Source organism: Phacochoerus africanus, chromosome 3 (assembly GCF_016906955.1).
Source record: "Phacochoerus africanus isolate WHEZ1 chromosome 3, ROS_Pafr_v1, whole genome shotgun sequence".
NCBI classification, from domain to species: Eukaryota; Metazoa; Chordata; class Mammalia; order Artiodactyla; family Suidae; genus Phacochoerus; species Phacochoerus africanus.
Window position 1 is genome coordinate 194,920,042 of NC_062546.1, and position 27,222 is coordinate 194,947,263.

The 27,222-nt window shown below is 40.1% G+C and overlaps 1 protein-coding gene across 1 annotated transcript in view; it reads right to left on the reverse strand.

Annotated features, from left to right (window-relative positions):
- The window catches only part of SPHKAP (SPHK1 interactor, AKAP domain containing), a 155,806-nt gene that overhangs the window by 82,573 nt on the left and 46,011 nt on the right, over positions 1 to 27,222 (reverse strand). Inside the window, exons 2-3 of the mRNA XM_047773686.1 lie at positions 26,741 to 26,849; positions 8,711 to 8,818 (exon numbers count right to left, since the gene is read on the reverse strand). Of these exons, the coding sequence (XP_047629642.1) occupies positions 8,711 to 8,818; positions 26,741 to 26,849 (217 nt within the window). The remainder of the gene's footprint in view (positions 1 to 8,710; positions 8,819 to 26,740; positions 26,850 to 27,222) is intronic.

Below are 27,222 nucleotides of genomic sequence, written 5' to 3' on the forward strand. Positions count from 1 at the left end.
CTGAGACTAAGGCCACAGAGGGGAGTGTTGTCTATCTGGGGAGAGTGGTAAAAATTTGGACAAGCTAATTTGGGTAATGAGAAAGGAAGTTCAAAGAATGTACCTGGTCCTTGCCTCGTATACTTTTTGAGCTGGCAAGCACTTGAGGGATGGTTCAGTGACGGAGATGCTAAGTTCAAATGCCAGTAGAAGGCAGGAGCCAACAAGAATGGGACCAGGTGGCATGAGACGAAATGACAGATATCAGAATCTGGAGTCCCACCAGCATAGTCCATCTGATACATGTGCTCTGCTTTGAAAGAAAATTTTATTGCTGGACAACATTTAGAAATGGGATTTCATATAGAAAACTCAATCTATGACTTCTTTTAAAAAGTTAGCTCTTCAACCCAGGACCCATATTAGCCTCTGGAATCCAAGTCAGTTGAGATGGCTGCTGCTCTTTTCAGCTTATGGGGACAAGTGTGGAAGGAAATGACCAAGGGGTCAGGAGCAGGTCCATTAGTTAGTAGAGTAAGGATGCTTTTCTGTCCTCTTGCTTTCAAATGATTTGTTGTGAAATTGCATTACATTTGATAAAAGAAAATAAGTTATAAATAAAAGTAATATACCCCAGTCTAAAAATTGGTTGCCTGGGATGTCCAAGTGATGCTGAATTCTGTCTGGTAGTAGAAGCAACACCATAAATGAATCTATCCTGACCTACCGGCAGGTATCCGAAACTGGTTTTGACTGCCATTGCAACTCGGTGTGCTTTCCCCTTTACCCACCACCCTCTGCCAGGGGAGGTTGGTGATATCCGGAGACATTTTGGTTGTGACAACTGAGTAATCCATCCCTGGGTACCAAGCAACATTACCCGAGTCACTGCTGACTTGGACTATCTGCTTAATGATTGTATGAAACCAGACCTGAGGCGTAACCTAGCAACAGGCAAACTTTCCCTCTCTCCTTTCGGCCAACTCAGATGCCTCTGGCAAGCACATCGAACACCCCCAATTAAATTCCACCAACATTAAAGATGCTATGGACCAGCCAACGTGACCGGCCCTGGCTGGAATATACGGTGAGTGCTGTCTCTGGCCTTAAAAAGAGTATAATATCCAAGGATAAAAGGGCAGCAAACTTGCTTCCAGCACTTTTTCATTTCCTAATAAAAGTCTAGGGTGAACTTGTATCATTGTTATAAAAGAGAAATAATACTCCAGAGGCTTGGAACTGAAAACAGACACTCTATTGTAGTCATTAACTAGGTCCACTTTTTTATTAATTCGTTTTTAAATTGAGGCTCTAAGTTGTTAAAAAAAAAAAAAAGAAAAGAAAAAAAAAAAGAATAATGCTGTTACTCCAAACAGTTTTCCTGGGATTTTGAAACAGCAGATTAAGAAAGACATATTAAACTAAACAAGTAATTCTACTAAAAAGACATCTGAATTATATAGTCGATATCCTTGAAGCTTAAAAATACGTTAAGGAGAAACACTCTTTATGGCTGTTGGTGTCTCTTGACTGAGAAGCTTTCTACTTAGAGGAAAATTGCTGTAATTGCAGGAATCGTACGAAATCTGAAACTCAGAGCTACACTGGGCTATTTTTAATAATGCATTCTTCTCTCAAAATGAATTTTAAATGTTTGAGAAATGGTTTGAACACCTAGGATTAAAAGTAACCCTTAGCTCGATTCATCTGACTCTATATTTTCAGTGGCAAAAATATAGGATACATACAATACTTCATTTGTATTCGAAATGCAGGCTTATATGCTTAAAAGTCATCTCTTTCCTTTTTTTGGAGATGGAGATTCCTGTATGAACACTTAGAATACCCCGGCTCTCAGTTCCAAGCTCCCTTCTCTCCTTACACTTTTCCCCAGGAGGAAATTTTATGAGGGCCATCCCCAAAGGCCCTCAAATCTCTTCTCTCTCCCCGCCCTTGCCAACCCCTCCAGTTTGTACATCTAAGTGCCAGTTTGACGTTTCCACTTGAAAGACTAAAAGACCTCCGGGATCTCCCTCCTTTTCCTGCCTCCAACCAGTTCCCCCTCCCTCAGTCTTCCCCATCATAGGAAATGAAACTTCTATCCACCTAGGAGATTATGCCAAAATGACAGAAGTTTTCTTTTCTTCCTTCCTTTCTCCCTCCCTCCCTTTCTTCCTTTCTTGTTTCCATATTTTTTTTTTTAATGTGGCCGCACCTGTGGCATATGGAAGTTCCCAGGCTACGGGTCAAACAGGAGCTGCAGCTGCCAGCCTATGCCACAGTCACAGCAACACTAGATCTGAGCCACATCTATGACCTACATGACAGCTCGCAGCCACACTGGATCCTCAATCTACTGAGAGAGGCCAGGGATCAAACCCGAATCCTTGTGGATACTAGTCAGGTTCTTAACCCACTGAGCCACAACGAGGATTCCAATAGAAGTTATTCTTGATTTCTCTTTCCTTCATTCTGTCCCCAAACATATCCTATTTAACATATAGTCTATAGAACTTTGAAGTCTTTTTTTAAAATTTTAATTACGTGGTGAAACTTTATTTATGTTATGAATTATTAGAAGTCTCATTCCACTTACTTAATGCTTAGATATACACTGTAATTCCTCAATGCAGTAAACAAAGTCAATGATCTTGATTTTTATTATGGAGCACGTTAACTACAGACATAAGAGATAGAGTTTGGGCTCAATTTTCAATCAAAATAAACTCATAACACTTTCTCTGGAATAGTTTCAGGAGATGACATTGATAAACTTATGGATTAAGACCTATCCCCAGAAGCTGCTGTCATGGCTCAGCAGATAAAAATCCGACTAGCATCCATGAGGATGCAGGTTCAATCTCTGGCTTCGCTCAGTGGGTTGGGGATCTGATCTTGCTGTGAACTGTGGTGTAGGTCGCAGACGCTGCTCGGATCTGGGGTTACTGTGGCTGTGGCATACGCCAGAGGCTACAGCTCCAATTTGACCCCAAGCCTGGGAACCTCCATATGCTGCAGGTGCAGCCCTAAAGAAGACAAAAAAAAAAATCCCCAACAACAAAAAACCAAAAAGCTATCCCCCAATCACTACTGTATTACTTGGCAACACACTTTGGGTTTGATCCTCAAATAGGTTATCAAAATCTCCTTCTCAGTTTTATTGATCAGTTTTCTAGGTTTCAGTTTCTTTCTCTCCCTTCCTTTCTCCCTTCTTTCCTTCCTTCTTTCTCTCACCATGCCCTGCAGCATATGGAAGTTCCCAGGCAAGAGGTCAAACTGTAGCTGCAGCTGGCAGCCTAGGCAATGTGGGATCCTTCACCCACTGAGCAAGTCCAGGGATCTAACCCGTGTCCTCACGGACACTGTGTCATGTTCTTTACCTGCTGAGCCACAATGGGAACACCTAGATTTGTTTCTTCCATATGACATCTGTGGAGGTAGCGCCACCTAGTTGCTTTGGTTGGAGATGCTATTCTCTGCCATCCCTCCATGTCCTGCTTCCCAATAACGTGTCCTTTCTAATTTATCGGCTTCTGGAGGCTTGGAAAGTTTCAGTGGAACTTCCACTTGACGGAGAGTCAAAAAGTTTTCTCTGAGACTCTTGGATTTTTACGGTGCTCAGGAGCTATTGCCCAAGGTTGAGTTGAGGTCACATGGACCAGTTCTACCACCTCAGAGCTGCCTTGCTTTATCTGCTTTATCTAGAGCTGACTTAAGATGTAAGCCTCTGAAATAATTCTCTTCTGGACCAATCCAATGTGGAGGTGTTTTAAAACCCCTGGAAATACATCAATATGGAAGGAATGGGATTTAAAGAACTCTCTTAAAGAGCAACGCTGGATGAAGTTGTCAAGAAAAATCTACCAAGGGAGAGAGAGCTCCCAGCTCATGCCTTCTGCCCCACAGGCTATGTGCTCAAATAACTCCTGATGGTGCTTAAATTGCTTCCTAAGGAGAGAGTGGGCCCACTAAAATACAGAGCTTTTGTTTGGCTCAGTCTGGCTGACTTTTGCCATCATCATTTGATTGTTCACTTCTATGCAGGCCACATTTAGCATCTCCTCAAAAATTGTTGATTAAATATGCAAAGAATATCATTGTGTTGTGGGTATTGAATTAGGAGCCTAAACAAGGGATTCTGCAACTCTGGGCTCAATCCTGGTTTAAAACATTATTTCACATTAAAGACTTGTAGGGATAAAGAGGCATCAGGCTGTAACGCATTCTCAAAAGTTTTAGAAAAAAAAGAATCGTATGTTTACACATAGATGCTTATACATACGCAAGGTTGAAGGTAAAGCAAATCAGCAAAGTTTGGTTCCAAAGACCAACTAGTCAAGTGGGGTGTTTGTTTCTTCTGTAACTTTTCTAGTTAAATGTCAGAATAGACAAGGTAGACATATTGGGAGAAATAATATAAAATAAAAAGTCATTGTCCAAGATATCATTTTGCCATAGTTGCCACTGGATTGCATTCGCATCAGAGACCCACCAAACAGGTGTCAAATATCTTTTTAGTTTTACAGTATCGTGTAAGAAATGCTGAAGGCCACTTGAGAATCTGATTCATTTATTGACAAGTTTAAGGTAAATGTAGCACCTTTTCAAATACCCAGCTTCGTCAGTTAAAATGCATGCTAGAGGGTGTGATAGCCGAACATCTTAAAATGGTCAGTAAGGAAAGAGTCTGACCTTAACTATGAATAGAAATAACGTGAATTGTCCCGATCATTTTAATGAGGCATTAAACTTAAAGATGGTTGCTGAATAATCAAAAACTAAATTCTAGTAAAGAGCAAAAAGCAATGGGGGGGGGGGGTTTAAAAGGAACTAAATTCATTTTTAATTAAAAAAAGTCAAGGGTCTTGAAAAGTGCAATTCATATGGCAATCCATCTTAACGACCTCTATTAAGATAATGCCTCAACCACTGGGTTTGGAGAGTGGCTTCCAATTTCATTATCCTCCTCCACATTTCCCTTCTTTTAAACATTCAGATTAAAAAACAAAACAAAAACACCCTGAAGGTTGGTATATATATACTTTTTTTATTTTTCAGAGTGGCAGATAAGAAAGAAAATAAAACTCTATAATTCAGAGACCTCTATTTACAAGAACAAAACCACAGTTTTTATATTTGCTATCTTTTGAAAAAAAAATTAAGGCTGACTTTCAGGGGGCTTCTGAGTCAGACTTCCTTCATGTTAGGCTTGCCTATCTTATGCCTGACAGCTTCACACTGATCCTCCTTCAGATAACTCATTTAGCTGTGAAATAAATGCAGTTCCCTATTGAGATAATGACCAAAACTTATTCTTGAGGCTTGTTGGATGCTTGAGAATGAACAGCTATACTGGCCCAGGCACATAATACCCTGAAGATTTTCAATGCCTGAGACTGTCCCTCAATGAAAATTTTAAATGAACACCCTGAATTTAGAAAACGTTGGTACGTGGAGGCACTTAACTTAGTTCTAAGAAACTGCAGATCCAGATACTTGAAGTTTGGTATGAAGGATAACAAGGCTGTCAAAATTAGATATGAAAGAATTGGCTACCAAGTTTGATCAGGAAGAAATGAGTTTAAGAAGCAACAGTGGGAGTTCCCGTCTTGGCTCAGTGGTTCCGACTAGGAACCATGAGGTGGACAGGTTCGACCCCTGGCCTCGCTCAGTGGGTTAAGGATCTGGTGTTGCCATGAGCTGTGGTGTAGGTCGCAGATGTGGCTCGGATCCCGTGTTGATGTGGCATAGGCTATAGCTCTGATTCGACCCCTAGCCTGGGAACCTCCATATGCCGGGGAGTGGCCCTAGAAAAGGCAAAAAGATGAGGAGGAAAGAAAAAAAAAAAAAGAAGCAACAATGATTATAAGGGAGGATCTCCCAGAGTTAGGAGCAGAGTACAGACTCAGGGACAAATTGCCACAGGTTTGTCTGATCTGTTGTGATTATTTGCTAATAGATTGGGGATGATTTTGATAGGGATGGAGTAGGCTAGTTGCATGGGTGACTGCAGAAGTCCCAATAAGGGACCGTAGATAGGGAGGGAAACCCAGAGAACTTTCAGAAATCACTGTAAATTAACCATTGCTCCGGGTGGTCATCCGATGAAGCAGGCTTGCTGGACTAGCAAAGGCATGAGATATGCCTCAGGTCATTGGGTGGAGGTTGGGGTGAGGCCTGCATTCAGGTTCCCAGCAAGGGCAGGAGTTTACGGATCACCCTCCTGCTGATTTGAATAAGCACCACGACAGTTCTAGTTTGACCTCGCTGGGTCACATACTCTCTTACTGGATACCTAGGAGGAGCTACTACTCCAAGAAAGACGAAGTGGCGGTCTCTTCCCACCCCTACTCCCCTTGGATCATAAAACTGTAGCCCCCCTAATCTGGGAAGCAGAGCTTCCTTGCCTGCCTGCTTGCCTCTCTCACAAGTACCTTATCTTAATATATCTGTTTCTACTTATTTCTTGCCTATCACTTTGTCTCTGGTGAATTCTCTCTGCACTGAGGCACATAGAACCTGAACCTCAGTAAGTCCAGATACCAGGTGAGTGATTCTAATTTAAAAACCATGGGTTCAAGTCCCAGTTTGGGTTCTGGCTAGGTTCAAGGCATAAGCTCTGTCAGTTTCAGCTTCATTAAACTCATTTTTTTTTACACCAAACTTTAATGAAGATATTATTTTAAAATACAGTTCTATTTTTTTAAAACTTAAGTTATACTTTCATTTTTATCCTGCTGGGGATAATTTGGTTTGCAAAAGAATTAAGTACTTTATCCCTGCCCTTTTGGCAACACCTTCCTTGTGTGTAGCTGATTTGGTCAACCATTGCCGTGGGTCACCTCTAAGCTCCTCTATAATAATTTGTGCTCAGCTATGTCCAGCTCTGGACACTGTTTCTTTTCTTTACTGTAGACATTTGTGCTATGTAAGATATAGAGAGAGGACTTATAAATTAAGAAAAAGTGACTATGGAATGCTTTTTGAGAGATTAAGTTTCATTTTCCATAGGGGTCCTGAATTTTTTTTTTTTAAGTTAGAGTTATGGACAATTTTTAAGAGTTGTGTCGGTTTCAATGATTATAAACTCTTGCAGGAGAACTAACTTTCCAGTATGCCTTCTATTTGTGTTTCGATTTTTCCCCTCAGGGACGAATAGAAAAAACCACAAAGGCAGAATGAATCAGCTAGCTCAAACTTACTGACGTCATTCATCTTAAACTGTAAAGGGACAGAGAATTATGGAAGAGAGTCACACAGCTTTAAGTTCAAATTTGCGTTCATTGGGATTGGGGGGTGTTGTGAGTAGTTTTCTCACACTTAGGAAGATCCAATGGTAATCTTAAATTTGGCTATAAATTTACCATTTTTAACAGTAGATCTGCAATACAGATTCCAAAAATATAAAGTTTACAGAGGACCTCTTTGCTCTTTATTACACAATTTTCAGGGCCCCAACTTTGGTGCCTTCTCCAATGGCAGACTCCTTAATACATGGGCTGCTTGGATGACAATTTTGACTAAAGGGTAGATGCTGATAGCTTTTACTCTCCATTTCGCTCCCTTTTACAATTTATAGCTGTGTAATGAGAGATCTGTATCAGCAAATGCCTGAATTTTCCACCTCGTCTCAGAAATGAATTTGCAAAGAAGGTATCACTGTTCAATTACTTGCCACCTAATCCGTTTTGTTTCACCAAAGATTTTTAGTCATCAACTTGTGTTCTGGACAAGGGATAAAAAGTCCCCAAAATAGCAGAATCAAAATCATTTTGCCTAAACAAAGAGATTGAATTAAGTCTGTTGAATGGACTCTGCTTTCCTTGTCCTCTGAGACTCTGCAGTGTGAAATGTTTTATATCCTCTGTCTGCCAGTTCTGGTTCTGCTCATTATATATAAAAAGCGTCTCCATCCCATTTTCAGCTGCAGCTTCTTCTTCTTCTTCTTCTTTTTTTTTTTTTAAATGAAAATGCTGGCATGCAACTTACCGCCAGGAATAGCTCAGAGCTGATGCTGTCAATTTAGTCATGAGGATTACATTATTTCTCTCCTCTTTGGAAAGGCTCTCTCCCAGTCTCTATAATCATGACCCCATAAGAGCTAGGTGATTTCCCTTAAAATGAAACATACAGCCTTTTAGAACCTATAGGAAGCAGCCTACTTCACATAGGCAGGTGAGGCCATGTTAACTTCTATCAACAATCCACCCTTACATTCTAAGCCATAAGACATATGAAAGGAGGGTTTTATATGCAAAAGATCAGATCCAGTATATAACGTGAAAATGCACACCTGTGTATTTCTTATGTTGAAAATGTTTTCAAATAATGAATATAACTTCTAAGAATGGTAGAGCACTTTTACACAATTTTCATGTTAGAAAATATCTACTAGTAGGAGTTATAAAATAAATTGAAAAGAATCCAAGAGAGCTCTTGAATGGGCTTTTAGTTCTCAATGCACCACCCTATTTCTGAAGTGTTTTCTCAGTCAGTTGTGAAAATAAAAACATCATTTTTCCTTTTCAGAGAACAGATAAGACTAATTTACCTGTGGAAATGGGCAAAATAGAAGAAACATGAGATTCTGCCTGTTGTTTTGTTTATGCTCCGTATAGCCTTGTAAGATATTTTCAGAAGAACACTCTCCCAACCGTGTATTTCCTGGTTATGTATATGGGCCTGACTCCCCACTTTCTCAGCCCACATCCCCAGAGTTGTGTTTACTTACAGAAGCACAGTTTTCAGACTTGTCTTCCACAAAACCAATTTGGCAGGGTGTCCTCTGATTCTGCAGCCAGTAGTCTGTAGACTCCAGAAGGCTATTGCTGCGGAGAACCTGAGGGAAACAAAAAAACCTTCTCGGTGCTCTTGGCAAGACTTTCTATTTAAACAAGAAACTATTTTCTGAAGAATCTATACATGTTTTGTTTGCCTCAGAGCATCTGGATATTGGGGAAAAAAACCTTCCAGGATAATAGCACTTCTAGAATGTGTAAACTATCCAACCAGGAGTCCACTTTGGAGGAATTTGCTATCAATACTGCTGTTTCTTCTCTCCTCAAATTCAACATCTGGAAACTTGGGTAGACCTGTGACCTTCCGCATTATCTGCAGTCAAGTAATTGTTTGGGCGAGTGGTTCGGTTGGCAGTGGGAAATCACCCTTCACGTTAATTATGGAGCTCTTTTACATTCTATGACTATTTTTGATTAAAAAAATCTAGTGTTTCTCCATTTGGTATAATACAGCTCCAGAGATTATCATCTTTAGTTCTTGCCAATATATCTGGGAAATAGGGTACTGTTCTTCTAGAACATTTAGGGTACTAGATTAAGTTTAAAAATTATGTGCAGTAGTTCCCATCATGGCGCAGTGGGAACGAATCCGACTAGGAACCATGAGGTTGCAGGTTCGATCCCCGGCCTCGCTAAATGGGTTAAGGATCCGGCGTTGCCGTGAGCTGTGGTGTAGGTCACAGACATGGCTCAGATCTGGCAGTTGCTGTGGCTGTGGCATAGGCTGGCCGCTACAACTCTGATTAGACCCCTAGCCTGAGAACCTCCATATGCCATGGGTGCAGCCCTAAAAAGACAAAAGACCAAAAAAAAAAAAAGGTGCATAACGTATGGGATTATTATAAAAATTAAATGAGTTAAAACATGTAAAGTTCTTAGACCTGAGGCTGCCCGGTAAATGTTGGTGATTATTATTATATTATTTATGGCTATGAGATTTTTTTCATGAGTATGAAATGATACATATGATGTATATATGTAAAATGTGCTTGTTTAATAAAAGCATTAGTGTAAAAAATTATTAGGAGTAAGGAAGTGAGTTACAACAACCATTTTCCCTGTAGAAACAGTACGATAAAGCAAAATGATTTTCAATACACAAATTAACACCACCAAATATGATTCACAAATGCCTTGTTTCTGAGGTTTGATTTTAAAGCAATGAAGAAAAATCTTTTTTCTGAGCCAAAACATTTTAAAGGTGCAATCTATAAACAAATGATTTACCTTCTGATGTGTCTTAACACTATTCAAAGATTGTCTACAAATGTTTCCATAAGATTTCCAACATTCTGGAGTTCCCATCAGGGCGCAGCAGAAACAAATTTGACTAGGAACCATGAGGTTGTGGGTTCGATCCCTGGCCTCACTCAGTGGGTTAAGGATCCGGCGTTGCTGTGAGCTGTGATGTAGGTCACAGATGTGGCTTGGATCTGGTGTTGCTGTGGCTATGGCATAGGCCGGCAGCTACAGCTCCGAATGGACCCCTAGCCTGGGAACCTCCACATGCCCTGGGTGTGGCCCTAAAAAGACAAAAGACCAAAAAAAAAAAAAATTTCCGATGTTCTCTTGGTACCTTCTATTTTATTAGGGTACATGTCTGCTAATATTTGACAACTACCTTCACTCAAGTAATATAACAGATTTAATCAGTTTGGTTAGTGCCACAAAAATAGAATGACATTTCAATTACATTTCATTTGTACAATAAAGGATTGTCTTCTTTTGTTCTATGCAGATAAAAATACATTACTTTTTTTGTCTCTACCTATTCAGTTAACCAAATATAATTGACATATTTTTCTTTAACATTTTTGTTTTGGCCAAGTGATATGAATTTTTAAACATTTTTCCCCACTCAATGTTTATTATTACCCAGAGATGACAGATTTTCATCATTCTTTTCCTGAATAGACAAAGAGACACTTGGTGGATGAACAGGTAATTGAATGATGAACTTGAGTTGTCAGTGTAATTAAACTTGGCAATGGAAATTCCCAAGTATCCAAGATTTTACCTAAACTGTGGTTCTTAAAGTATGTAGCTGAGACCCATAGGGGTTCCTGAGAGCTTCCAGGGAGTCCAGTGGTTAAACTATTTTTACAGTTATATTAAGACTTTATATGCCCTTTTTATTCAAACTGTCTCATGAGTACTCAGTGAAATTTTCTAGGGCCTGTAAGAGGTGTGATAGCATAACAAGATGAATGCAGAAGAAAACAGGGGTATCTAGCTGACTACTTCTTCTTCTTCTAATGGCCACACCGATGGTATATGGAAATTCCCAGGCCGGTGACTGAATGTGAGCTGCAGCTGTGACCTACACCGCAGTGAGATCCTTTCATCCACTGTGCCAAGCTGGGGATGGAACCCATACCTCTGCAGTGACTCAAGCCGCTGCAGTCAGATTTTTAACCCACTGTGCACAGTGGGAACTCCTGGCTAATCTTTTAAGTTCGACATTAAGGAGATTTACTAAAAATATAAAATGAAGTTACTCTTCCCACTAAAATGTTTTCTTTTGGAAAACAGATATGTTCCATAAAAAAAAAAGTTAACATGCAGTATGTTTACGATTATTAAAGTTATTTTTAAATAACTTTTTGTTTTATTTTGTTTTTTGCTTTTTAGGACTACACCAGGGGCATATAGACATTCCCAGGCTCAGGGTCAAATTGGAGCTGCAGCTGCCAGCATATGCCTCTGCCAGACAGCAGGTCCCCCTCGATCATCCATTCCATTTACAAAAGTGTCCTTTGCCAATCCCAGTCCCCCAGTCCATCCCTTCTCCCCCAGCCCTTCCCCTTTGTAACCACACATTTGTTTTCAAAGTCTGTGAGTCTGTCCCTGCTCTGCTCCTTCTTTCTGCCATTCAGATTCCCAAATACATTAAGCAAAGTGAATAACAATACGGGCTCCAATAAGCCACTCAGCATCGTACGTTATGCAATTTTAACCTGTGAAAAGCTTTTGGTGTCATGATTTAAACAAACCATGAGAATAAGAGGAATGCTTGAAAGAAGAATCTGTGCTTGAGCATATAATGATTTTGAAGCTGTATGAATATAGCCTCCCTGCTGAGAGAGTCACTTTCTGAGGGGGCGGGGAGAGGAAAACTCACCAGGCTTTCACTGGCTCCTTTATTTATCCGCTATTTTTAGCTGCAGGTTCACTTATTTCAGAGGGAGAGCTAATAACAAACATGTTGTGTATTCACGCGTTTGAAATAATAATGGCACATTTTCTCTTAAAATGTCAGGAGTGTTCTGAACAATGAAGGCTTATTCTGCTCTTTTATACAGTGATGTTGCTGTGTTATCTAGAGAAGCAAATTGCAGGAATTAAGTATTGATATGGATGAGGAAAGACAAAAAGGACTCTTACTCCTTAGTAACCTCGTAATGGTCCTAAACACTATTAGGCAATGCCCTGAAATGAAAAAAAAAAATAGTACTTCAGATTGGAGAAGACAATTAAGGTTAGCCCCTGAGGTTTGGGAGCTGAACTGTTATTCTATCTCATCACTTACTGAGTGACCTTGGACAAGTCTTGCTCAGTGGGTTAAGGATCTGGAGTTGCCACGAGCTGGGGTGTAGGTCACAGATGCAGCTCGGATGGATCTGGTGTTGCTGTGGCTGTGGTATAGGCCAGCAGCAGCAACTCCAATTTGACCCCTAGCCTGGGAACTTCTATACGCTGTAGGTGCAACCCTCACATTTAACTACTAATTGTGACAGGCAGTAGGAAGAAATTCTACATGGTACAGTGACAAAGAGGAAAAGGGAGGGGATGAATGTTAGGAAGAGCAAGGAGGGAAGCCTAGACCCCTCACAGGGTCCTTAAGAGTTACAATCATTAACACGTAATTGTCTCTCGCTTCCATCTCCTTCACCCCTTATTTCTCAAATCCATCTAGCTCACTGAAACCGGAATCAGAGATAAGGATCTAAGCATCAATGACAATCCTGGTTTCAAATTCCAGCTTTCCATCAATTAACTGAGCGCCTAAGGTGAGTTGCTTAACCTCTTTGAGACTCAGTTTCCCATCTAGAAAATGAGGTCAGTGTTGCCCCCTCACACTGAGGCTTTTTTATGAGACATTAGCAATGCGAAGCACACATACTATCTGATTACTCTAGGTGTTCACAAACAGTAGCTATTATTATCACAAATAGGATTACTGACGTCTTGTCATTCTCTCCCAAGATCTTAACCTCCATGGATTAATTAGCCCAGTAAACATTAGTGTTTTACCATCTATTCCTATTGGAATCTAGACCAGGCCCTGGGAAACAAGGACAAAACAAAATTTTATGGGTTTATTGCCAAATGATAGCCTTGCGTTCAAGACAGATCTTAACCCAGCTCCTATCTGTTAATCATTTGGAGAATATTTATTAAGCGCCAATGTTCACAATACTGAACCATACCCAATTTAAGTCTTTTCTAGGCTTTGTCTTCAATAATTTCCCTGTACACACCCTCTGCTAGGGTAAATCTATCTTTTTGTATCGGTGGCATGTGGAAGTTCCCAGGCTAGGGATCGAATCAGAGCTACAGCCACAGCAATATGGGATCTGAGCTGCATCCGCGACCTCCACCACAGCTCACAGCAACGCTGGATCCTTGACCCACTGAGCAAGGCCAGGGATTGAACCTGCATCCTCATGGATACTAGTCAGGTTTGTTTCCACTGAACCACAACGAAAACTCCTGCTTCTTAGTCTTTTTGATGCACATGGCTTTCCCCATATCTGCCTCCTGTTCTTCCCCCAAAGTTCTTCCCCAACCATCAAGATATAATCAAAACCAAGTCCTTTCTCCATATTTAAATGTTTCTTTCTTCTTTAGGATGAAAACAATTTTTTATCTCAGAATTTTGGAATAGGCATGCCTGTCTTCTCCTTCTCATTAGGTTATATGAATATTGTTTCGGCAAGGCTTTTATTTCCCTCAAAGATTTTCTGGAACAGTAGCAGAGTTTTCATTCGATCAAGATTCCCATTTTTTAGTCCTATATTATTGAAGATTATCAAATTTTATTTTCTGATAATTGTAAGTCTAAAGCTGTAAAGCAGCCCCAAAGCTTTTAAAAGAGAAAAATTTCACACACATAAGGCTGCCTTTGCCCAGTGTATGCATCCTGATTGACGATGGAATGCTGCTTAAAATTAATTGAATAATGTCATCGCAATAAGGAACTCACTCTTCTTCAAAAGCAGAGTGCAAACAGGTGGGCTCAGAGAAGTTCAAATGTGCTGAGATACGGAGACAGTGGATACTCTCACCTGTCTGGAGGCTGGACAGAGCCTGGGGTGGCCATTCCAGGGCGAGCACCCTGGTTGTATGATTACTTAAGGATTCCAAACAAATATTATTTTAAAAAGATGTGTCATAATGTAGGAAAGGTTTGGAAGCACTGTCACGTGAAATCATCCTTAAATGGGACACCCAGTTTGCATGAATGTGTGTTGAAGATGAAGAAAGAAAAAGCAAGGGGAGCTATAAAGTAAAGGAAGCAAGATAAGCCCATTGCAAGAGTCCTAAGCATCATTCAGAGAAGAATGTATAGGCCCCTGTGCTGTTCTAGTCTTTTTTTCCAGGAGACTCAACTAATTTTTTCTTGTACAAAGAGATGGTACTGCGAATGGGCTGATTGGATTTGATAGTGAGTGGTAAAGATGGCAAGAGTCAATGAGAAAGAGGTCAGGGGAGAATGAAGGCAGCTACTCATCAGACACTCTCACCTATTTGCTCTGCAATAAATAGTGGCATCACTACCACAGGTAACATTTTCTTCATAGAGGTATCACATTCCTACAAAATTCACCCTTCCCGAGTAAAGCTCTATGAGTTTTGAAAAACACACATAGTTGTGTAACCATCATCTCAATCAAGATTTGGAATAACTGTTCAGCTCCTCACCGGCCCCCCCCCCCCCCCCCCCCCCGCCACAGTCCCTTCTTCTGCTCCTTTTAGTCAAAATGCCTCCCAAGTCCCAAACTGTGACAGCCTTTGATGTGATTTTTTTTTTGGCCATGCCCGCTCTGTGCAAAAGTTTTCAGGCCAGGGATCAAACCCATGCCACAGCAGTGACCTGAGCCAGAGTAGTGATAATACCGGATCTTTAACTATTGGGCTACCAGGGAACTCCTGATTGGATTTTTTATTTCTAAAATTTTGCCTTTTCTAGAACAGCATCTATGTGGAATCATATAGTTTATAACCTTTTGTGATCTGTTTTTCCACTGAGCATAATGAGTTAGAGATTCATCTACAGTGTGGTGTGTATTCATTTATTTTCTTTTACTGCTGGTGGTATTTTATTTTATGAATATATGCACATTTTAAAAAATGTTCATTTACCAGGTAAATATGAATAAAACTGCTATAAATAAATGTTTATAGTTTAGGGTAAATATGAATAAAACTGCTATAAATAAATGTCTTTTTTTGGTCTGAATTTAAGTTTTTATTTTGCTTGGGTAGATCCCTAGGACTGATGTTACCAGATAGGGTGGCAACTCAACAAGAAACTGATGAACTGGAGTTTCCGTTGTGGCTCAGTGGTTAATGAATTCGACTAGGAACCATGAGGCTGCGGGTTCGATCCCTGGCCTTGCTCAGTGGGTTAAGGATCCGGCATTGCCTTGAGCTGTGGTGTAGGTCACAGATGTGGCTCGGATCTGGTGTTGCTGTAGGCTGGCGGCTACAGCTCCTATTCGACCCCTAGCCTGGGAACCTCCATATACCGCGGGAGCGACCCAAGAAATAGCAAAAGGACAAAAAAAAAAAAAAAAAAAGAAAGAAAGAAAGACACTGATGAACTGTCTTCCAAAGAGGATTTTCCATTTTCATTCCCCACCAGCAGGGTATGAGAGTTCAAGTTGCTTCACCTCCTTGTCAGCAACTGGTGTCAATTTTCACTTTCATATTAATTTTAGTTATTCTACTAGGCACAGAGTGGTATTTCATGGTGGCTTTTTTTTATTTTTTAAGGTTTTTTTTTTCTTTTAAAGACTCTTTAAGTTTAAAATTTTAATTTAGAGTCTATATTAGTGCAAACCGTATTCATAAAACCATGAAGCATTCATTAGACTCTGCATTTGATGCTAACCTTGGGATGCCATTTCTAAGAGACGGATAATGCCATCCACAGTGAGTTTTGATTCACTCATTCATTTAATGAGTGTTAGCTGAGCACCTGCTTTTTTATCAGCTGTTGTTTTATTTACTGGGCAATCAGTGGTGGACAAAACAAGCAGAATGACAAAGAAAACTATTTTGTTCTCCTTCCGTTGAGGGAAAACAGACCATAATCAAATACATTTTCTGTACTTATATATGTAATAAAAACTGCTATGGAGACGACTATGATTGCTGTGCGGATAAAGCCAGAGAAAGGGATACAAAATTAAGGGATGCTATTTTGGAAAGAATTTTCTGGCAGGCCTCTCTGACGGTGACACTGAGCAGAGACTCTAATGAAGCGAAATGCCAGTCACACATCCACCTGAGGAAAGGGCACCCCAGGCAGAGATCACAGCAAAAAACAGAGGCTCAAAGCAAAGAAGAGCAAAGCAACTGTAATGGCCGGTACAGAGCGAGTGGTGGGGAAGTGATGAGGAAGAACCTATCATCTTTCACTGGGAAAAAATCCATTGCTGGGAGTTCTCTTCATGGCTCAGTGGTTAACAAACCCAACTGGGATCCATGAGGACGAGGGTTTGATCCCTGGCTTTGCTCAGTGGGTTGGGAATCCAGCATTGCCATGAACTGTGGTGTAGGTCGCAGATGTGGCTTGGATCCCTAGTTGCTGTGGCTGTGTGTAGGCCGGCGGGTACATCTCCAATTCAACATCTAGCCTGGGAACCTCCATATGCCTGGGGTGTGGCCCTAAAAAAACAAAAAAAACAAACAAGAACAAAAAAGAGAAATCCATTGCTGAACTGAGCCAGATATTTCTTAATGCCATGAAGCATTCTAAGACTCTGCAAAGGGACCAAATTATACATATATATACATTCTTTTTCTCATATTATCTTCTATCATGTTCTATCACAAGAGATTAGATATAGTTCCCTGTGCTATACAGCAGGACCTCATTGCTTATCTTTTTTTTTTTTTTTTTGTCTCTTTAGGACTGCACCCTTGGCATATGAAAGTTCCCAGGCAACGGGTTGAATCAGAGCTGTAGCTGCTGGCCCTATGCCACAGCCACAGCCACAGCCACAGCCACAGCATCGAGGGATCAGGGCTGCATCTAATATCTACACCACAGCTCATGGCAACCCTGGATCCTTAGCCCACTGAGCGAGGCCAGGATTGAACCTGCGTCCTCATGGATACTGGTAGGATTTGTTACCACTGAGCCATGATGGGATCTCCCAAAAATTTTAATGATAATTTTTGAATGTTTAGCCACTGGCTTAAATAATGTTTACCTGTCAACTTACATTTTTATAACAACTTAAAAGTCTACCTCCCCCACCCCACACATACCACCATGAACTAGAAGATTGAAGTTTTTGTGTCATTTTATACACTTAGTTTCACATTGATTTAATCTGTGCTTTAGCAAATCTTCTGGGAACTCTGTAATTTTTTTACCTTTCACCCTGGGTTACAATACCCTTTCATTACTTCACCAGGAAACTGTAATGCTTATTCAAAGCACACTGAGCTCCTGAGAAAAGGCAATGATACAAACTGGAAACAAAATTATTGTACGGAGGAAAAAAAAGAAAAAAGAAACTGGCCTAGAAAACTCAGTTATAGAGTCTCAGTTTCTCAGAATGTTTAGTTAAAGGTCAGGATAACATTTTCCTTTTAATGATGATTCTTTGGCTGATTGCCTGACATTTTGTGTATTTTAGCCTCCTCTGACAAAATGGGCAAACTGTTTCCCAAGTATGAATAAGAATGTTTGATTAGTCATAGGGCACCTTCTGTGATATGAGTGGTTGGTTGCAAGTGAGGCTTTCTTGCATGACAAGGATTGACATCTTGTACAAAATTGGAAATCTTGTAATTGATTATTTTTAAAGTATTGGAAAATAATGGAGGGTTTTGTTGTTGTTTTTGTCTCTTTAGGGCCATGCCCTCAGCATATGGCAGTTCCCAGGCTAGGGGTCGAATCAGAGCTGTAGCTGCCAGCCTACACCACAGCCACAGCAATGCGGGATCCAAACTGCATCTGCGACCTACACCACAGCTCAAGACAACACCGGATCCTTAACCCACTGAGCAAGGCCAGGGATCGAATCTGTGTTCTCATGGATGCTAGTCGGATTCATTTCGGCTGGACCACAATGGGAACTCCCAAGAATGGAGTTCTTTTAAGGCCTTAAAATAAAACACTTCTCCATTACCAAAGAGAAGGAAAGAACCTAGAAAACACAGATCAAAGGCGTAGTTGTTTGGGAAGTCTGGGAAGGAAATGATGAGCAGTGCATCTGCAATTCTTTCTCTCCTTACTGTGGAGGAGGGTAGCAGAGAATATCCCCCCAGAAGAGAAAGTGACATTGTCATATCTCATTACCAACATACTAATGACTAACCTGCAGATAAACTACATTTTTTTAGCAGAAGAGCCTTCATTTATGGGATGTTTTTAGTAATATGTACCTGGTCTAACTAAATTTGCCTCTGGTAAATAAACTTGAAATATGCTGATCTATTAATATCTCTGACAAATGTCACACATGCAAGTAACGATCTGAGTATAAAATGGAAATATCTAGTGAACAAAAGGGCTGTCTTCTTTGGAATTAATATTCCAAAATATGCAATCTGGAGACTGTGTATGGTGACCTGGTCCAGATTTTACCCAAATGTGGCAGGAATGAACTTGGTAGGCAGTTTCAGGCATCTCCCTGTTTTTCTTGTGCTGCACAATTACCTGTATCCTGGGAACCACATGGTATTTCAACACAAGCTCAAGAATGGTATAAGAGCACAGAGGACAATTCAGAAGTGTCTAGCCCTGTTTGTTTACTTCTGCCATATCACACAGATGTCAGCTGGCTGAAGAACGCTTTGAAAGTGGATTAGAGGTTTTTCCACAAGAAAATGATAACAGAGCTTGAGTCTCAAGTGTAAAATGCAAGAGTTACAAAAACAGATATACTCAGGAAATGCAATTAGAGTATGTATAATTTATGAATGGTCAGCAATGGTTTAGACAGAATCAAATTAGACATATAAATGGAGAATAGCTGATTATTTGCTACTTAATTGCTATTTAGATGCAGCATAATGTCCTGTTGATAAGATCAGTGACAGAAATGTGACTTTTAATTTTAGGAGAAGCAAACTATAAGAAAAAACACACAGAAATGCCCTCTGTGGCGCATTGGTTAAGAATCTGACTGCAGTGGCTCAGGTTGCTACAGAGGCGAGGGTTTGCTCCCTGGCCAGGCACAGTGGATTAAAGAATCCAGTGTTGCTGTTGCTGGAGTGTGCATTACAGGTGTGGCTGGGATTCAGTCTCTGGCCTGGGAACTTCCATATTCCATGAGTGAGACCATTAAAAAAAATAAACAGAAAAACACACATGCTGGAAGATATATGATGTGAATCTAGGCCTTCCATTGGCTTTGGATGATTTTCATGCAACATGTAAATAGTATAGATGTTGCCATTCCTCAAAGGGAAAGTGAATTTGGCCAGGTATCACTTGAGTACTGGGGTATGCCTTTGGTGTTTGGTGATTATAAGAAAGTGGGAGTTCTCATTTTTTGACTCTTCTTGGGAAGAAGCTGCTGGGAACACCTGTCTTTTTAAGATGTAAGCAGATGGACACACGATTGGCTAAGGGCCACACCTGCTTCTTGGATGCTTTCTATCCTGGAGGGTCCATACCCTCACCTGGGTCTTTTACTACAGGTCCCCTTTTCAAGACACAAAAATGAGCCTAGAAAATTTGGGCACACACACAAGGAGCTCATTTTTCAGGGAGTCATGAGCCAGAGGGTGCCTATGGAGGATTGTCCAAGTTTATCTGAGTCATACCCTGCCTTTCCTTTCTGACACCAGCAGACCTATAAAGTGGGCACTTTCACCAGGAGGACAAACCTGGTGGAATTCAGGGAAGGTGGATGCTAAGAGGACTGGTGGGGAAGGTAGTGTTTACTCCAGGCTACAAAGTTGAGAGGGCTATGTAGATGGAGGATGAGGGAAAGGAAAGAGTCCTTGAGGCTAGTGATGAAGAATGGGGATGGCACGATATTTTAAATATCCAAAGAGAGAAAAGAGAAAACACTAGATGAGATACTTAAAAACTTTTAGACTTCTCCATTTTTGTATGGAGATCATTACTCCTTAATATGAAGGTTTGGGGTAATTCCAATAATTCAGAGAAAAGGACCACTGGTCTAGTTTCAATAGTGTAACTTCGCCCTTCGTTCCACAAAATGTGCTCATCTATTTTTGGGTTTTGGGAGTCCTACTTTTTGGTTAAAGAAAAGAGAAATAAAGAAAGAAAAGAAAAATGCTCTGTGAAATCCTTCCAGGAGTTCTTCATACCTAGCCAAAAGGACGCCGAAGGAACTGAGCTGAAGAGAACAGATTAAGAGTTGGCATTTTGGCATCTTAAACACTCCATGCAACGTTATTGGCAGGAAAGAGAGGTAGTGTGGAGTCCTGAATATAAGTCCTGACTTTTGGAATAAAAAGCTGAATCATATTCAAACTGCAAAGTGAGCCATAATTGATAGTTTTAAGGATGCCTGTATAAGTTAATGAGTCCAGAGAATAAATTGAACTGCAGCACATGTAGCTCCCCTGCTCCATTTCAGTGTGGACCTGCCTGCTTTAAAAGCAAGAGAAGGTGTTCATCATTTAGACCTGTTTTTGCTGAGGGCAGAGGAAATTAGTCCCCACCAGAGCCCTCGTTATCTGCGTCCTGGTCTCAGGGCAACCTTGAAGCCTCCCAGATGTCAGCGTGGCTCAGGATGCGTGGAAGTTTCCTTAGGCAGTCAATGAAATGGTCCCCAGAGGGAATTTTGTGGCTGGCTCTTTAGATGCCACTGGGCTGAATTTGAACCCCCGAACTCGCCACCTTGTCTGTCTCTATTCTCATTGACCTCAGTGACACTACCACTCATGGGTGTCTTGGTTCAAACAGTTAGAGTTCACTGTGGGTCGTTTACACTCCCGAGGGAAAAAGCTATGTGTCTTTTTCCTATACAGAAATGTGAATATGGTTCCAGTATGCTAGTTTTGTTTTTGAGTTTATTTATGTCGCTCTATAGTTTTAAAAGTCCTTCCTTTCCCTTGAGGAAACAGCTTCTACAAATACAGAATATTATATCTATTTTCTGTCATGTACTTCCCGGAATTACTATTGGGGCTTTTGGCCAAGAGCATCACAATTCTGACAAATAAAAATGTCTTTAGAGATATGGATCGGATTCTGAAAAAGCCTCTCAATTTGCATATCCATGGCTGTACATGTTAATTGAATTGCTTTTGTTAATTACATGATATCTAAAAGATATAGGCTTAGATGAAAGTGTATTTTATAGAATAAGATGAAACATTATGGGGCATCCCTTCTGTTCTTCTTCAAATGTATCCATGCCACTGTTGCCGGCAAATTTAAGTCCATTTAATGGAGGCCAGTCATGTCAAAGGCTGCTCTTGACACTTCAAAGAGCCAGTCAGATGTCATATTAAGAGCAAACGCTGCCTCTGGGAACCTGAAGTGTTTTCAGTCTGCTGCCTTTGAGAAGTCCAAGTTTAAGGCGGATGTAATCAACGTGACATAAAAAGAGCAGGATATTCGAGATGTTGATTTTTCTCCAACAATTCTTTCCTCACGTGAAAGAGCCTTGGTGCCACTGAATCCCAAATAACAAATCTTCAGTCCACGAAGTAAAGCATGGGTTGAAAATTTCCAGCTATTGCAGAAATGCCACATTGACTCTAATGCTTTCAAACAAGAGGAAAATCTAAATGAGAGGGAACTCAATATAATGAGGGTGCATTGCATGCTGCATCCAGATTCGTTTTTAAATTCTCTTTAAATAAATGTTGCCCTTGTGTAAAGATAATTTATTTGGAATGAACTAATAGTTAATGAGCATCAACTATGTGCCAATGGCTTACAAACATTTTTGTACGTAAACATCACACCAATCACTGAAGACATCTGTGTCAGAGAAGTTCCATCGCTGACCTAAGATTACACAGTAAAAAGAAAAACCTGAAATTTAAATTAGGACTTTGGATTCTAAGTCCAGGTTTGTTATACAACACCTCACTGCCTCCCTTTAGATTACAGATTTTGGTTTATTAAAAGAGACTAGAAGGAGCTTTCACTTAGTGTTTAACAGACTTAAAAGGACAATGTTTATGATAATTTAGTTCACTTAATGGAACACCCCTATGAGTCAGCTTAACAATGGTGGTTGTATTTATCTTGTGAAGAGGAACTGTTCTATGAGAGGAAAGAACATTAGACCATATTTACTTGAGATGCAGTTTTAAGAGATACCAAGGAGGGTTCTAGCACCCTCTCTCCACCAGCAACCCAATATCTTTCATTTTTTTCCCCAGCAATATTTGGAATTCCATCATTGTAAATGCATTACTTTAGGGGGTCAGTCACATTACATGCATAAAAACTTTCCTAGGTCTTGGTGCTCAGATTGCTTAAATTAGGGTGACATGGAGGTTAGCTTACTTTCCAGCTTGGATGGATTGATGCTTTGTTTCAAATAGAATTCTGAAGTCATGTCCAGGCTCAACGGGCTCAGCTGTCAAGGTCAGCTGAGGGAGTGGGCAACTAGTACCAGTTCGGCAGTACTAGTAGTTAAGTAAAAACAGATTTTAGTTGTCACAACTATGTTAAGCTGTGCAATCATTAACACTTCAGTATGAATTGATCCGATAACTTTCCTAGCTCTCTAAGAAGGGAGAAAAAGAGTATGTCTGAAGCTAGGACTGGGATAAGTGTATAACTTTAACATACCAGGGACCTTTGAGAGCAAAAAGGGTGTCTACTAACAAAATATCAGGACAATATATATAAGTGGTGACGGGGTAGTGTGGTCATCTGAGCTCTGGGGAAAGGGGTTAAGAATCCGACTGCAGCAGCTCAAGTCACTCGGAGGCCCCAGCGAGGTGATTTAAAGGGTCCAGCAGTGCCACTGGTGTGGCTTGTATTCAGTCTCTGGCCTGGGACCTTCCCTATGCTGTGGGGGCGGCCATAAAAAAAATAAAAAGTCCTCCAAAGTCTTTTCTAGCGCTATGGCTTTTTCACAACAATGACTTCCAGTGATCATATTTTCCTACAGCCTCAAGAAACTGAAGCCATTGCACCTGTGTAGGATTTTTTAAACCCTAGAGGATTTACTGGGAAGCTCATGATAAATTCAGTCAATTCGCAATTTTTTCAGAGGCTGATTATCCAATCAATGCATTATCTTCTGGACCCTTGTTTTATTTCTTCCACTGGTTAATTTAACAATATGTTAGTTCTGATAAGAAGGTTTGATGGGGACGAAGATGAAGCTAGGACATGAAATGAGTTTGGGGAATTACCAGTAGATTTCAATTATCCGTGTTCCTCCTATTGAAGGTTGATTGACTATGAAGAGTGGTGATTCAGCTGGACAGCCTTGCTTTTCTAAAACAGAGCTGTCCTTATTCTTTTTGTCACTTTTGTACAGAACATACATTTTATGTACGTTTGTGAATATATGGATTCTTACTTCCCCAGTCCCATTATCTGTGATTAACAGAATTAAAAAATAGTCATGGTCACTTAAATCAGCTTGCAGTAAAATATAATAATAATAAAGAGGGATGAAATCTCAATATCCATGCCTTTCATTGAGGGTCCACGTTCTTGATGCCAAAAAACACTGGTGAGTTTCATTTTTGAAGGCAAGGAAAACAACTATAGCCCACATGGTGTGTATGCCTACTAAACTGTCTTTAAATGTAATTATTATACGAGCTTAAGAGGATATTTAAAATGAAAGGAATACACCACGAATATTACAAAATATTGCCAGTACACAAAGGTATTGACTTCTCCTGCATTAATTTGTGGCAACCCTTCCTAAATTTAGTCGGATATTCTCTTCACTCATTCAAATCTTAATATTACTTCAAAGTCCAAATTAAGATCCACTTGTCTTTTTTTTTGTCTTTTTGCCTTTTCTAGGGCCGCTCCTGCAGCATATGGAGGTTCCCAGGCTAGGGGTCGAATCAGAGCTATAGCTGCCATCCCACACCAGAGCCACAGCAACGCAGGATCTGAGCCGTGTCTGCAACCTACACCACAGCTCACGGCAACGCCGGATCCTTAACCCACTGAGCAAGGGCAGGGATCGAACCTGCAACCTCATGGCTCCTAGTCGGATTTGTCAACCACTGAGCCACCATGGGAACTCCAAGATCCACTTGTCTTTCTTAAGTTTGTTGTCTATTACAAGTCCAGAGTTTCTCTCTGTTATTAGCTGTAAATACCCATACTACTCATTTCTCACCTAATTTTTCTGGCACAATATCTTGAGATATTGCTGCATAGCTATCTTGCATAATTATTTCGGTTATGAATTACTGTTCGACTTTTCATGAGAAACCAGTATTATTTCCCAGACTGTAAATTCTTCAAGAGCAGGGGCCATCTGTGATCTATCCTTATATCTTCAACAGACTTTTAAATGTATTTGAGTTGGACTGTATGAAATTACCTATATTTGATCATTTTTTGATCCATAAAACATCAATTTCATATGGCCCAAGCTACTAATAGTTGTTCCTGAAATGATCGTGGAATGAGTAGAATTAACATTTAAAATGTTAAGTTCATATGTATACATGGAGTCATTTAGAACACATGATTGAGTTTTGGTTTCATTTTTTTCTAGAAGATTTCAGCCCCAAGCAGCTCTGAACAGCTTCAATAGTTCAGTAGCTTCCAGATATGAATTTTTTTTTTTTTTTTTTTGCTTTTTAGGGCTGCACCTGTGGCACATGAAAGTGCCCAAGCTAGGGGTCCAATCAGAGCTACAGCTGCGGGCCTACACCAGAGCCATAGCAACCTAGGATCCAAGCTGCATCTGCAACCTACACCACAGCTCAAGGCAACGCCAGATCCTTAACCCACTGAGAGAGGCCAGGGATCGAACCCACAACCTCATGGTTCCTAGTCAGATTTGTTTCTGCTGTGCCATGATGGGAACTCCCAGATATGATTTTTTTAAAAAAGGGATATGACTACCTCTTTTCTAGGAAAATAAGTGTAATTAAGATAACAGATCGTAAAGCACTCTCTTAGCATGGTAATTCCAATACTGACTTTTTTCTGGCACTATTTACTTGTTGATAAAATCATTCTATGGAATAATGTTAGTAATAGGAGATCTTTATTTTGCTTACAATAGGCCAGGCACTGTTCTAAATATTTCACAATCCTCACCTCACCCCTTTGAAGTGGGTAATGCTATCATCTTTTTTAGATGAGCAAATTAAGGCATGAAGAGGCAATTTGCTCCAGATCACACAACTGGCAGTGACAGAAGTGGGTTTCAAATTCAGGCAGTCTGGCTTCTCTTCTTCTTTTAAATACCACAAGACTCAATAGAAATAGAGTTATTTAAAAATTAGAATAAATTAAAAATCATTCAGCATTATGAAAGCTATAGCATCTGATGAAGACTTTATAATTTAGAGTTACAGAATTGAATAGACCATACCGGGGCTTGAAAACCTGCAGCTTCAGTTCTTTCATGAGAAACTCAAAATCATTTTGAAGTATAATGCTTCAGTTTTCTGCATTAAAAACTGAAATTTATAGTACTGATTTCCTCTATAAAAATTTTATAGGAGGAAAAAGAACAGAGTCATATAACAAATGATAATAAGATCCCTTAATTAATCAGACAGGTTTATTTTTATATTAGGTTATGAATACATGCATGCAAATACTTTTGTAAAATTATGTATAATGCTATTTTTATGATCAATATATGTTGTCTAATGCAGATATTTTCCTCAGTACTTGAAAACTATACAAAATCATACAAGCACTGATACATAAGACCGCTTAATTAGGTATGGTAATCAATAAATTGATATATATATGTGTGTATAAGTTGCCCTATGTATACTTATATATGCATATATTATAGACATACCTTTAGTAAAATAGTCTACCTAAATTCATACCTATAAGTACTTTTTATAATTTAACGTAAAAAAATAAACCAAACCAGTGTGTTTCTTTTAAATTTTCATGGGAAAAAAACAAAACAAAACACACTTTCCTCTGGAATTCAGCATTGAAGAGTGACAGAATCATTCAATCAATGAGGAATTAGCCATTTTGTTTTAAGTTTTGGGGTCTGAAGTTGGATCGGCTGGAAAAATGAGAGAGTTAAATTAGGCGATTTTGTATTGCTCAAATGACAACCTTTGAAAAGAGTCTTAACATGAGATTTGCCTATCCGTTTAAGGTCTATATTCCACGAAATATAATTCTGTTTCTCTTAATGAAAAATTCAACATGCTGTTTCCTTTAAGAAAACAGCAAAAGGAGAACCGTCATGAATTTTTCTTAGATACAGAATTTTTCTTTCGACAGTCTGTATCCAAGCTTAAGGTAATAAATTGGGCCATTCAAAAATCTCAGATTTTTTAAAAAGGAGCTCCAAGAAGCTCTTACTCATGGCTAAGTTTGAGAAGTGCTGGAAGAGGTTGGAGGTGTGATGCAGAACCAGAGGCTTAGGATTTTCAAATCAGACCTGCTGGAAGCTTGAGTTTTCCGATCATTTCCTTGAATAACATTTTTAATGTCATCAGGGGCTTATTCCCCCAGGCAAATGGTGGGTGATTTTGCGGCATGCGTTTGTTGCTGTTTCTGCTTTAGAAAAAGTGCTTGCAAAGTCAAACTAAACGAAGTGTTCAAGTTTAACTGGCGAAGAGTGAGCGCCGTGAGGCAAGGTTACCTTCTTACAGGCGGTGATGGAGCTACCCAGGCTGCTTCCCGCGCTGCCGCTGGCGCTGCCTGGCTGTGGTTCCGGAACGTCGAACATCAGGGGTGTCTCCAAGCTGCTGCTGGCGCCCCCAAAACACAAAAGAGAACACATCCCGGTGAGTCATCTCCATAGTCAGAAAGGAAGCAGCACGATGTGGTTTATGGAAAATCATCTTTTCAGATTGAACACTGCAGACCCTCCCGCTGACACTGACGTTTCTTTTTTGGTTTCCACTGAACTGGTGGAACCACTACGACCCACCCCATTGTGAATACATAATTGCGACCTTGCATGGTACAGGGGTGGCCACAATACCTCTGCACGACTTCTAGCAGGGTGACATCTTTTCTTAAGCAGTTTTAAATCCCAAGTAACATCCTTTTAATTGCCACATTAATTCTACTCAGCCAAACACATTAAAAAAAAAATACTCATTTTCTTTTTTTAAAATG